The sequence below is a fragment of the Myiozetetes cayanensis genome, unplaced genomic scaffold, assembly GCF_022539395.1.
Source record: "Myiozetetes cayanensis isolate MyiCay16 unplaced genomic scaffold, myiCay2020 scf7, whole genome shotgun sequence".
Lineage (NCBI taxonomy): Eukaryota > Metazoa > Chordata > Aves > Passeriformes > Tyrannidae > Myiozetetes > Myiozetetes cayanensis.
The window spans coordinates 27,174,174-27,188,750 of NW_026087964.1; the positions used below are offsets into that span (position 1 = coordinate 27,174,174).

Sequence of the window (14,577 nt, forward strand, 5' to 3'; positions counted from 1 at the left end):
GGGCCTGTCTTCAGAATTTAATTTAAAGACAGGTATGCACATGTTTTGAGCTGGAATATCCAGTAACCTTCTAGTTTATGTTTAGTAAGATTCTAGTTGAAAAATCAATACTGGATAATAGCAGAACCAAGTGGAAGCATACAGGATCAAGCAATTTTGGCATTGTTATCCAGATAAATCTGGTAATAGGGATTATTCTCAATTAGATGTCTGAGACTCAGGAAGGGTCTTCATACCCATTTATAATTGTTTCTGCTACAATTTATGAATTTATGCCCAGATCACGTAGATTATTTGGTACCTATTTTTCTTATTTAAAAAGAATCTGTTGTAGGTTGAGCTTTAACCAAAATGTTTCCCCTGCCATAAACATGGAAGCCATAGGAAGGAACAATAACAAGAGCTTGGAGATAAAAGGTTTGACACAGGCGATATAAGGCAGTGCATCTCTGCTATTGGATGCTACAAAAGAACTCTCAGTATATAAAGGAGACCTGGACAATTCTTGTTACATGAAAGATTAGCCAGTTAAAAGTCCTTCACATGTTTTGAAAATTTGACAAGCAAGTTCAGAGCAATGTGTGCCCCACAGCAAGGAGAGTTGTGAAGGTGTGATATGCTCTGTTACAACATTTTTGAAAAAGATGAGGTCCAAGGTAGGACAGTAAAGAACATGACAGCTTCAAGATGACAAAAATTACCAAATCAGGAATGGAATAAATTACGAAATTCGTCATTCATGTTTGTTGTGTTGGCAGTTATAGAGACCAATTACAGGCTTAAGAGCATTTTTCCTGGCAACAAGCTGTTTTTGCTACAGCTTGAGATTTAAACAGACCAGCCTAGGGTCATTTTAGATACAAACAGGGGTTAGGACACATCATTGTCTGAACAGTTTCCATCACTCTGCTTTAAAAGCAGGAAGCTCTACAAAAGCTCATATTCCAGAATGAACAAAAGAGATATTTGTACCAAACATGCAAGCAATCAACCTTCCTGGCTATGTACCTATACAAAATTCTCCAGTAAGACAGAGAAAACATACCTCTAAGATGTCACGTTCTGAGCAGTTCTCACACTCGAGTACATGGGCATTCCTCAGCCATCCCACAGCTCCTTGGCAGATCCCAAATCCAGGAGCATGCAGTTTTACACCAAACAGGCAACTTTATTTCCTTGAGAGGATGTGCAACTAGACAGACTAATTATTTCAGGTTTCCCTGCACACTCCTACTGCTGGCCAGGTGGAGTGGCACTGGTGTGGAAGCCCTCTGCTCTGCCTGCAAACCAAGGCTTTGAGAGCCACAGATAGGCTGTGCCTGGCCAGAAAGTCCTAATTACCTTTTGCAAGCTTTTCCTCCATGTAAAGAACTGCAAGTCCTCCAACAGTTACTCAATATAAAAGAGCAAACCATGGCAGAAAAAGGATTTCGAGTATGCGTGTCCAAATAAGCTAACACCACCCATCTGGTAGTAATTATCCACACATCACAGTTCACATTTTAAACAAGCACACTCCTTTGGGAAATGAAATATGTGCTGTTCTGGAGCTGTACTAAAGAATTCAGAAGCAGCATTGTGGACTGCTGCAACCAAAAACTGCAATGCACCAGTACATTGCAAAGGAAGAGACAGGACTCACTTCTAGTCCGTGAAACATCTCAGGGAATCAGATCGTGTTGTGGACTTTTCCCAGGAAACAAACATATAGTAACTACACTGGAATGCTCATCTCTTAATGCTGGGATGCAATGTGGTGCCTGCCCAGAGAAGGCAGAGAAAGGCTCTGACAATGCTGGTCCCAAGCAGTCCATGGCACAGGCAGCCACAAGGCCCAGGCAAAGGGCAGCAACTGTACCTGTCACTGGTGTAACTGGCAGGTGGAAATATCTCCAACTGGGAAAGCTGTAGATCGGCATTCTAATTTTCATCAGCAATAGAAAATTTCACAAACAAGTAATTTCAAGACTCAAAACTTACAGGAGTAGAAAATTAAGTGTTAAATATAAAAGCGTTGTGATTTTTTTAAAAGGCATTTTATTAGAACAGACTAAATAAAATTTGCTCAGATGGCATAGAACAAATCAGGGCAAAGAATGGAAGCACTTATGTGTGTTTTAATATCATATACAGGGCCAAATTAAATTTGTTCTGGGAAAGGAGAGCCTGGTTTTTGCAAGCCAGTTGCTGTCAAACCAAACCACAAGCGTTTACTCTTAGAGAGAAATGCGGAGCATCTTAAAAACAAAATAAATTAGTTTTAATGAATTATAAAATTGCAAGCACTTCTGTAACATGTATGTTTAGAGAAGAGATGGGCTTAGGTTGAAAAAGAGATCATAATTTATATATTTTTAATACTGGTACAGTCTCAGTTGTCAACAGGATGAGTCCTCCTCATTTGAGGAGATACTCCTCTTCGGGACAAAGCACTAGAAATTAGAATCTACTCCATCTTTGTTCAGCACCAGTCATGAAAAATGGTGATCATCACTGGCTGTAATGTAGAAACTGAGTCACATCTTTGCATAAACTCCAGTCACTCATGTGTCATCAGCTACAGCCTCAAGGTAATTATGAAGGGGTAACAAAAGGGCCATTCATATCTGCTTTGCAGTATGACATTTGCCTTGACGACTTTGGTCCTTGTATCACAGGATTTCTACCAGTCCCTGTTCCTTCTTTCCTGGCAAAACCCAATCCTCTAACTAAATCTTCTAATTAGAAATCAGCAATTTTAGAAATTAGTTTCTTTTAAACTCACCTCCTCCCAACCTCACCTAAATCCCCCTTGAGAAGTCATTTCTTCTGCATCACTCGGTGCAAAAGCAAGCTAAAGAAATGAGCCAAGAAAGAGGCCCAACAAACAGTATTTGCACTCTGTTCCACATGTGTTTTTGCAAGGAGCAGCAGACTATTACTGTAATAAAATGAAAATGTCATTAACCATCTCCAGTCAATAAATATACAATGAAAGGACTACTTCTAATTTACTCTTGGCTTCGTTTTTGTTACGCACTGCCTTCTTACCAAGTGAAATAAGCAATCAGTTTTCACCTTGACTTACTACTTCAAACAGAATTAAGACTCAGAAACAACAGCTAATGTGATTAGCTGATAGAAACTCACTGTAGTTTCTAATATTTTACGTCTTTTATTTGCTAGGTACATTTAAGAAGAATCAGATGGTTTTTTTCCCTGATGTTTAGTGTCTGAAACACTAAAGCACAGAACCAGTCAAACAGGATTCCTATGAGTCACTATGTATTTAACGTGGATCTACTTGTGGGCTCTTTATGCTTTTACAGGCATTACGTGGACTTATTAGGCTCATAGGGATCTTTTCCCATCTAGGAGTCATGTCCATGTTCACGGAATAGCCTTGCAGAGTTAGGTCCCAATGTAGTAATACCAGCTATTTAACTTCTCTGTAACAGCCTGGTTTCTACTTTAGAGGGTTTCTGAACTCTAATATTAGTTCTCACTTTTCACATAGAATGACCCCTTCCTTCCCTGTAAAACTCCCAATCTCGTAAAAAGTAAGTTTACCTTATCTAAGCAATTACTTATTTCTCAGTAGTTTTAAAGTTTTCTGTCTCAGTCCAACTCATCTGAGTATGACACAGTCTCCAACAGATACCATGCAGCTTTGACAAGTTATACTGTCACAGCTTAAGTTCTCACGTCTATAAAATTGTAATTACCACTATGAAGTTATTAGAAATGTTATGAGAACCAATGCTTGAACATAATATTACACTGTTTTCTCCACGTCATTCCATTTTTAAGGCTGTTTATAATTTCACTTGAAACGGCAGTACAGATCAAAAGAGGGAAACAAGATGGAAAGATGTTATTTTCTTTCTTCCACTAACTGTTCCCTTATATTTTGTAATAGTACCTCTAGTTTGCTACTATCATTAGTTCTGCATCTTCTTGAAAAAAGATCATTACCAGAAATAACAAGGTAATCATGAAAATCAGTTGCTTTGTGAAAAGCAACACTGGTAGCCTGAAACACCAAGTTTGTTTCAATCAAAGGTGTCTTTTCCCAAGACATCTTTTTCTAGGAGTAGCTATAGGACAGGACTCCTAATTCTCTATCTGTAGCCCATTCTGAATACCCAGGTGTACCAAATAAATTGCTTAACTTAGGCGTCCTCTAAAAAGTTGTCTCCATCAGAGCCTAGTTTCGCAGTAATTAATGGATTAAAATGTTTTTCTGGATGTTAGAGCACACAAATCTTCAGTCTGTTGCCAAAAATATTCTTGTTCATCCACACCACCTTCCAGGAGCCTTGAGAATCATCTGAAGCTTCCTTGCTTTCCAACAGCTACATGTCAGATGCAAGCTGACAGAGCCTAGGTTTCCTCTACAGGGGGAAGCTATTGTGATATTATTCTAATACTCCTGTTACTCAACAGAAAATACTTGCATTCCTCAAATTCAAGATATTATATTTTGACTTCTAAGTGATTTTTCTTTTTTCAATCTAAAGAAACACAAAAATTATCTGAATTAAAATATCCTTATTCTCTCTTGCAAAAAATTATGTCCACATTTTGGGAAGCCAGATTTAAAGAGCAGAAATAGTCATGCACTTGCCAGGAAATGCCAGTTACAGCAGGTCATATACTAATAATTAATTTCTATTTCCTCCTATAAATACTGAAGCCTGTTTCAGCCACACAATTTCTAGCACATTGCTCATGTTGTTTCCTGTGTCACATTCACAATTAGTGTTATCCACGTATTGTTACCAAGGCTTTATAGCCTCTCAAATGGCTTTTTCCTTTATGAAGGAAACTTCTTGAAGATGGTATCACAGACATTCCCAAGCAAAGTTTCAACTGTAAATACCAGTCTTCCCATAAACGTACCAAGAGAAGCCCAACAGTGAAACTAGTTTTCTGTTCATCTCTGTAGTACCCTGTGGCACAAACACAAATTTGAAGCTCATTTCTACAATGGAATCTGTTAAAAATTCTTGAAATGCTTAGATTCATTTATTAATCTAGAAGAATAAAAATGGGTGTTTACAATAAACATTTTACCATCTAAAATTTTCTAACAGCTTGAGTAGTTCTGAATGTGGCAGTTCATGCACTAAAATGAGATGATGAAAGCGTAGTATCTGTCAATTCATGCTTTGAACAGTTACAAAGCCATTCAAGTCATTCTAACTATACATTACCTTTTCACTTGAAAGCTGAATCTCCCTCAAACAGGCAAATCTAAAACCATATTGAAAACCGAGCTACTACCAGCTGCTAAACCAAACACCCTCCACCCCCAGAGATGTAAGAGTCTGTATACATCAGTGAGTCGGAGGTTCAAGCACCTCTGCTGCAGTGCTCACACAGCCTTGGTGGGGGCAGCCCTGATGCAGGGGAAGGGGCTGAGCACCTCTCCAGAGGCAAGAAGTAGAGGCTCACGCAGGAGTTGCCTCAGCCTCATTAGCTGGTGATCTTTTCTTAACTTCCCAAGGGAGCATTTGGCTCCTAGCCCCAGCTACAGACCTCTCAGGCACACGTTCCCACCCCACCCCAGCATGGGTAGTTCTTCACTCCCACTCCTTCCTGCAGTGAACCTCATACGGGACATACTCATAACACTTTGGACATGGACAGACCTATAAAACTAGACCCATAATAATTTCTTTTCCCCCTTCCTGAACTAGATGCCTGAACTGGCTTCCCAAAGAAGCCTGTGCATACACAAGGATAAGGGAAGAGAGGGCAGAGCTGCAGGCATCCCCAGCCTGACTTATCACAGACATGCTAACCATGTATTTAAAGCCTCAGGGAACACATCTGTTACTGAAGGGACAAGAAATAAATTCAAAATTATTAAGCAAAATGAATACTTGTGGAAGTTAAAAGATCAACTCAAACGCAGTGGTGCAACTTTCAGAGCTCAATGCAGTTAGAGGTTAACAGAGAACACTTGGCACTTCATGCGCTTATTGTAACTGGCCAATTTCATCATTTCCTCTGTACTGTCACTTTTCCTTTCTTGCTTGAATTTAAAAAACAGGAAAATAGTTATGAAGTCACAGGAATTACCAAGGGACCAGGGGAAGAGCAACAGTCTAGAAAGACTAACCTTGCTTTTGTGATTAGCCTGCAGTTTTACACGTGTTTCTATCACTGCCAGCACACACAGAGCTGTCCAACAATGGAAAAACTTGGTGTTCTCATCCGCCACACTGTTCATTGCCATCAAGCATCTTGGATGCCAAGAGGGTTTCCATCTAGCATTAACCCAGGGCAACAACAGCTCCTCTGAGGCAGAAGTCAGGTTTTTACTATTTTTTCAGAAGAGTCTTGGTGAAGGTAGCTGAGCAGAGAAACCCACCCCCTCCCCAAAGAAAGACTTGACAGTTCACGTGTGAAGGTTTTATCAGAGGCAGGTGTTACAACTGACAGCTCCAAGGCAACCCTAACAACAAACAGGTTTGAGTTCAGGCAGTGTTTTGTGAGAGATTCCTGCTCAGCTAGAAACAGCACAGCAGCATTGCTCAATCCCATTTAACCATTTGTCAGTAGCCTCTCAACTTCACTCCAGATGGGCTGGCTGCATTTTTGAGAGAAGTCATTGCCAGCCAGCCCTGATTTCATTCACAGCTATATTCTGCTTTGAATCAGGTCATAAGAAGCAACTTGAAACTTTTATGCAGAAATGGATTAGGAACTCTTGGGAAAAAAAACAAACACAAAAGTAAACTGAACACATCTAACAGCTGAATCACCTTCCAGGAACTTCAGCTTTTGAGGGAAAGCAGGAGAGGCCAGGGCAGATTTTGCCAAGAGGCTTGGGCTGGGCTGCCCAGCCTCAAAGTGCCCCAATCGTGCACTCCAGCTCTTTCTCCATTTGGCCAGTCCAGTCCTTGACCCCACCTCACCCTTGCACCAACTCTGACCACGTGCTAGGACAGTCCACATCACAACCTGGCAAAGAAATGCTTTCTTTGGCTGATTTAGCTTTCTGCAAACTGAACTGGCCTTCTGTAGGGACAGACCAGCACCAGAGAAGTCAAGAGCAGGTCCTTCCTCTGGTTCCAGAGCTGTTTCTTAGGCTTACACTGCATTGTGTCACTTCACTTCCTCCCACTTGCTTTAGTGGGAAGAAAGGAAGCACAGCTTTGTTCCTCAAGTAACCAGCTAAGCATGATTTTTATTTTTTTTTTAAAACCAGAAAAGCTGAAGCTACTTAGGCTGGCTCTGCAATAGTTAACCTATGAGACCCTGCCTCATGAGTTCAAACCTAACTTCCAGTTTCTTCCTGAGTTCATCTGATGTAGCTTTCAAACTCTTTAAAGATGTATCAAAGAGATACTTCAGAAAAATAATCACATGGCCAGCTGAGATTAAGTTAGCTGTACCCGACTCCACATCTCACTCTAAAGGAAAAAGCCCAAACCACAACAAAACCAAAACAACTCTTCACAGTGTTCCTAAAACACAGAAATCCTTCAGGATGTTTCCCCCAGCTAACTAACAGATTCTGAGTATTCCTTACACCACCATGGCATGAGTCCTTCTCATCCCTATAGTATGTACACAAGAATAAAACAGTGACTCTTCAGCAAGTATTGTCTTATCCTGGGAAAGGGGAGAGCAACCTCAACACCAATAACTGGTATATGTCATATTAATTTCATGTGCTCAGAGTTAACTGTCCAAGTTAATTAATTTCATACAATTTGACAGAAATAATTTTTCTTTCCATCTGCAAAAGACTAACAAAGAGGAATAAGGAGCACATTTACTAGTCTCCTCCATGCAGTCAGTTCTGTCTTCCCTCCATCTTCAACACCACATTTTCTTTAATTAAAAGCCACATTATTCTTTTTAAAAAATAAATCATATTTAGGCTAAGCAACCTGTAAAATAGCCTGGAAGAAGCAAATTTGTATGATAGGTTTCTTCTCACTAAACATAACATGTATAAAGTATTTGTTAACTTTAAAATGTTGCAATACAGAATATTTGAGAGAAGAAACTAGGCCAAGACATTTAATTGTAAAAGTTACAAAAAAAATCAGTGTGCTTATTATACAGTAATTAGAAGATTGCACAGAAGTTTAGCAGTGACAATTTCACATATAAATTTCACAATATCGTGTTAGATGACAGGCATCCAAAAATCGTGTATCAAATTGCTTTGAAGATCTTAAACTAGCTCCTTAGCAGAGAGAGGTGTTCCAACCAAGAGTTCTAATAAAGCAGCCAAACCAATCCCAGAAAACTGGCTAAGAGCCACTGCTTTTAGAGTTGAACCAGACTTGGAGTTAAATGCAGCACTGTTAGATTAAATGAAAGCAAGCGGATATTATCCCACAAGAAGAGAATGTTATGTTTCTGGCAGCATACTAAGACAACGCAGTGCTCTTTTGTATACCAGACTGAAAAAATCACTCCATTTCGGAACACTTGAAATGGAATTGACATCAATCTTTATAAATCTTATAAAACCATTAGTTATAAATAGAAACTGCTATTAAAGCCTGCATTAGCTGTGCAGTGTAATTTCATAATGTTATCATTTCCTGAACTTCAGATTTTTCTTTTCTCAAAAGTTTTCAAACCAGGCCAGCAGTTTCTAGTGTAGTATCAAAACGATTAGGTTATCATGTATTCCAAACATACTAGAACAAATAAAAATTAAACCACATCAGATTATTCCACCCTGTAATTCCAGGTGCATTTCTGTATCTTTTTAATGAAGTGTTGAAAATTTTAAGACACCACCAACAATGCAGGATTCAATAAACAAAACTGTAAAAACTCAAACCTTATTCTGAGTACCTCAAAAACATTATCTACCCCTTATATACTCTTCCATCCAATGTCAGATAACAAACCAAGGTCATGCAGATTATATGTTAAAACTAATCTTTCCTACAAGGGCAGAACTTGAAGTACATACTTGGAAAGTATGTACTTGGAAAGTACATACTTGGAAAGTCCCGAAGGACTCTGACTACAAACTTCTCTTTTAAAATGCGTGTGAAGCTGCAAAGAGGCCATAAAGCCCAGTGTCAGGGTTTTCATTTTCTTCTATGCAACTGATGCCAGGAGCATCACCTCCAGAAGAAAACAGAAACCACTGGAATGGAAGCACAGATTTTTGTATTTGTATATTAATATTTTCTGAAGCCCTTGTTGGGAAGAGTTCAAACAATTAAAGCCAAAATTGATGAGTTTTGAGTCTTTACCTCAGACTGCAGGTGCTGGATGACAATAGTTAATGCTTCAAACTTCTGGTTACTGGATGCCAGGAATTTTTTCAGCTGCAGGATGATTCCACTTTGGGTTTCACATTTTGTTTTGTACTGCGTCAACTCGGCTGCTTTTGTGCCAGGTGAACGTGCATCTGTGGAGCCTTGAGTCTGTATGCACGAACTCCTGGGACTCCGCTGCTTGCCCTTGTCAACTAAAACAACAACAATGACTAATTAATATGCATTTCATGTTGAAATCTCACCAAAACTTAAAAGGACAGGTGCAAAAGAAAGTAGTTATAAATTCTTACAAACACTTTCTAAAACACTAACTAGGAGAAAGGGTTATTTCAGTAGCACTGCAGAGCAGGCACTATCATCTGCTAGGTTAATTTCTAACACCATAACCTTAGATACACTGTTTTGCACTTTTTCTTCACCTTCATGTACTCTGTGGTGTACTTTTCAACATAGCTCTTTTCACTGTGCTTTGAATAGATATTTTTAGAAAATGCAAGATCTCTGTCATCCTACCTATCCAGTAACTTACTTCTAACGTAAGAATTGTCCACTTTCATTTGCAACATGGATTTCATATTTCCTGCACTTTAAAATACTGCTGAATACAAACCCATTTTCTTTATATTTACTTTGTTATTTTTCTTCCTTTTAAAATTTTATTTGTAAAAACTCCCCTCTCTGCAGTTCACGTTTGAGCTTATTAACTGGAGGTCTTTCAGCATTTCTTAGTGCCAGCCATTTCAGTCACAAGGATAAGACTTTAAAAAGGCTCTAAAATGTAATATATTTCAATAGATATTCACAGTCCAGAAATTACATTGATGATTTAATATTCATAATTATGTGGCAACCTCGATCCTTTTCGCAGTACACAATCATCTGATGTCAGAGGAAGCCACATTACATAATCCAGCACTTGACTCGTAAACACTGTGTAGGTTATAGGTTTCTCTGCTGCCTTCAGACTGGAAAGGGAGTACAGTACTGCTGTGCAGATGGGGCCAGTCTTCCCCATTTGATCACAGAGGGAATGAACAAACACTTTTGAAATAAAAGGGTGATGCAATAGATAAATATCCCTTGGCAATTTAATGAAGACATCTAAGCAGATTACTTTGTACAGTTTCAACTTAACAAGATTTCTTCACGATAAAGTGAAAAAACCTGAGAGGTGAGATCTGGAGAAAAAGAAATAGGAACATGCAGAAAAACAGGGGACAAACTAACCAACTAGAAGCAGTCCTTTCTGCAGCCCAGTCACCTGTTTTGAAGGCTGTCAAGTGACTCTAGAATAGTCCCAGCAGTGTAAGGTTCAATCTCACAACTGGAGACAGCATTAATGACAAAAGCTTTGATTCTCAGTTAATGTGAGTCTGATAGTATTGACAATACATCAGTCTTCCATGGCCTCCACTTGTTTTCAAAGCCTTTGAAAACAAGATTCCCGTTCAAAATACTAACATCCTCTGTGCCTTTCTTACTGAGCTGGGTACAAAATGCTTCCTCAGTCTGTGAGTTCTCCAAATAAATCCTCTCTGGACAAGATTTTCTGCTAGTCAGAGAATTGACAGTATTTTGCTTTATCATGTTCAAATGCCCTTGGTATTCTTGGAGACTTCCCTACACTTTTGCTCAGAAATGCAGACTGTTTAAGGGTATATTTTCAGTTAGAAACATATGATCTTGCAATTTAATAGTAGAGCTGTTAAAAGGTGCATCAACATAACCCAAATCAAAATAGAAGTTTGTATGACATGACCACTTCTTTTCTCATGGTTCAGACATAACAATGTCCTTTGAGTAGACATCTTTACGTAAATGACAGCTCACATTTGAGAGCAACCATATCAAATTTCCAGCAATCTTATGGACAGTATTGCATGTAGGAAAATACTGGTTACCTTCTGAAGCTCCTTGAAAAATCACAAGAGACAACAATCAAGGAAAGGGGGAGGGGGGAAGGAGCAGAGACTAAACATGTACAGTCAGCTTTCCCTTTCCTACCAGCTTACATGCTCCTACTCTTATATATTCCATCTCCCTTCCTGCATGCTCCACTTATGATAGAGAATCAGAGCATTCATCCTGATTTAAGAGTAGTAGGTAAATTCACTGATACAGACGCTAATGTCGTAATTTACTTAAATATTTTAAATGAGTTTTACATCAGTTTTTAGGACCCTGACAGAGCTGCATTAAAGCTGAACAAACGTTTGCAGATAATTTTTACTCTGGGAAAAAATTACATCACCCAGTTACTTAATGAAGGTATTTCATTTAAATACAGTGATATACCAGCTAACCACAAATGACAAAAGACTCCAGATATCCCCTGGTTCCAGAGTTCAGCCAGCCTTTATCACTCTGTCACTTTCATACCACTGCTTTTATCATGCTGCCCAAACCAACAAGTATTTTCCTAGAAGCTCATTCAAGCATCCAAGCAAGTCAGCCCTTGATACTATACTAAAAAAAAGCTGAACAAAGAAACATGCATGAAGTGAAATTCAGTGACATTCCTGTTGGCAATTTTATCATAGATGCGTGCTACACACAGCCACTTCAAATGCTGAAATGCATAAACCCCCTGTAGCATGAACTGCCTTTACAGATTAACACCACTGACACTCCAATGCTTATTTATGGCCTGCATACCTCTGGGCAATGACAGATCGTTTCCAGATTTGTGTAGAAGGCATGCTGTGGTGTCAAAACAAAAGCCATGCTTTCATCAAAACAAAAGCATCACGAGTCTGATTATTTATACCACCACATCAACGACACAGTCTATATTAAAGACAGTATTGGTTACCAGCTCAAGTCCTTCTCACTTTGGCCTGTTTACCTGCCACTTTTATAAAGTCAGACTTGTAAAACAGAACAAATTCCATCCATAGATTGGGTTCTGGACTCCTCTCCAACAAGCTCAAAACCACTGTACCCAATCTAGTTGAAAAGCTCCATTTCTGAAGACTACAAATCAGATTTGCAAGTACTGCATACAGCACAGTAACTGAACAGAATTGCCATCTAAGATTCTACCCTTCTTCATACCAGGAAAAAAGAAAAAATTTAAAAGTGACTTTGCAAAGACTAAGCCTTTTGATCACTGAGACATTCACAGAAGATTTGATTTTGGAGCTTGGAAAAGGTCCACAAACCCTCTCACTCCCTCTACAGTCACTATATGGATGGCACAGCAGCCAAGTCTAATTCACTGGGGAGAGTATTAAACCCATTCCAAGCTTCTCCATAAAGTAAACTGTTTCCCATACACAGCTTCTGTGGTTAATAGCCATACAACGGCAAGAAATACACAACTGTCAGTACACAGGGTGTGTTCCATAAAGTTACATTTAAGTGCTGGGGTTCTGTCCTGTACTCGACATAGTATTTATCTGGCTGGCTGCCTCAGGTACCGCTGGTTTCCTGAGCCTCCCTACCTTGGGCACTGTTGCTGGACTACCCGATGAAGAACCTATCACCTGCTTTTTTTGGTTTGCAGAACCAAATCAAAGCCTTCCTTTGCTTATCATGTACTAAGAAAGTCTGTGTACTAGATGCCTACACTAACTAGAAATCATTTTAAGCAAGACATTCTATTTCTAAAAAGAATTACATTTCTTAAAAGCATTCCAAAAAGCCTAAACAAGCTTCTGGACAAGCACAAGTGGAAACAACCTCACTTCTCTTTCCACGCTTGTAGTCATAATTGCCTTACCCCCAAGCACCTTCTTTTCACATTCCTCATCCAAACTGTTAGCTTCCACAGGATTTTCAAAACCCATGTGCGTCTGGTGTAAGCATTTTTCAAAGAAAAATCCTTGCTCAACATTTTCTCTTGTGGGAAGATGCAGGCTGGTAAAAACTTTCTGCCTCTCCTCCATTTTCTGGAAAGCCTTGTCTACACACGTTAAATTGGTGCTCACTTCTTTGATCAGTAAGACCAGATCAGCCTGAGTATTTAATCGAGCTTCCATTTCCTCTCTTACTCGTTGAATTTCTTCAAGCACAGTTCTTATATCCAAGTGACTGGACTTCATCTCTGCTTTGAGATCTTCTTTCACCTGTTGCTGGCTCCTTTGCAATGCTAACACTGTTCTGATTTCCTTCTGAGATGTTTCCACGTCGTGCTTTAACTCCTTCTGCCCAGCCTGCATGGCCTCCTGGCTAGCTTTCACTTCTGCCAACAGAGCAGCAATGCACTCCATCCCGATCCCACGGGAGTCACAGGACCTCTTCCAATGTCACAGCTTCCAAGTGGTCAGGGACATTTGTGAGTTGTTAGCTGACTTCTCCTGATATCAAGAGAGCTAGCACGGTATCCTACCTCAATCTACAGCATGCTGCCATGAAGGTATTAGGTAAAAAGTCTCATACAATTGAGCCAAAAACACTAAATAAAAGCCTTCAACAAGCACGGCTGTAGTCAGAGCTCCTTCTCAGGACTCAGCCAGAGCACTAATCAGTTTAATTGGCAGATTATGCCACACCTGAATTTTTTAAAATCTTTTGCTGACATCACTGTGTGTGGGACGTCACCCCGAAAGCCACTCCCAAAAGCCATTTCATCTGTGCATCAATCAAAGTATGCCTGGGATCAGTAACCAGGTTTGTTGCAATGCAGCCAAACACTCTGCAAGAACACACTGGCCCTTCCTTTCCAACACAAAGGCTCAAAGAGAGCCCGAATTGCCTGCAGGAGCTGAAAGCCAAACAGTTCAACAGTACATACTTATTTCAATTATATATTCAACAAGGTGATTATGCACCTGTCCTTCTGCTAATGTTTGCAGTCAGTGTTCAGGAGTATATCTGTGGGCACGTCTGACGTTGCTCCACTCCCACTGAGTGGCCTGCTTATTCGCACAGCGAGCAATACTCTTTTAGCAATCTTTGGAAGAACTCAGATCCTGCGGAAGCCTTCTAGTTCAAAAACAATAAAGAGTTACCAGAGCAATATGGGAAAACTGACTAAGGAGATATTTTTAGCAGGCTAAGGAGGCCAAGCCTTTTAGCTACCAGGTCTGAGTGTTAACTCTTCTCTGTAAAAGCTAAGACTTTCTACTTTTAAGCACAGAACTCTTAATAGGTCTAGGCTCCATGTAAAAACAGGCAGATTAGTACACCGGGCTGTTGGCTTTTTTGTTACACAGCCATTTAATTACCCACTTACTGGATTGAGTTCGGAAAAAATGACCATATAGGCCTTGGTCTACAGAAGGCATCAGTCTCTGCTTTCAAAGAGGTGAGCAAATACTCTGCACAACACCCAGCAGAACGGGAGTCAGAGCAGCACACAATCTGGAACTCAGGAGAACTTCTACAC

General features: G+C 39.7%; 1 protein-coding gene across 7 annotated transcripts in view; it reads right to left on the reverse strand.

Moving 5' to 3' along the window:
* The window catches only part of MTUS1 (microtubule associated scaffold protein 1), a 125,113-nt gene that overhangs the window by 20,536 nt on the left and 90,000 nt on the right, over window positions 1-14,577 (reverse strand). For all 7 annotated transcript variants that reach the window (XM_050337600.1, XM_050337594.1, XM_050337598.1 and 4 more), the window contains one exon: window positions 9,222-9,439. In XM_050337600.1, coding sequence (XP_050193557.1) covers window positions 9,222-9,439 — 218 coding nt within the window. The remainder of the gene's footprint in view (window positions 1-9,221; window positions 9,440-14,577) is intronic.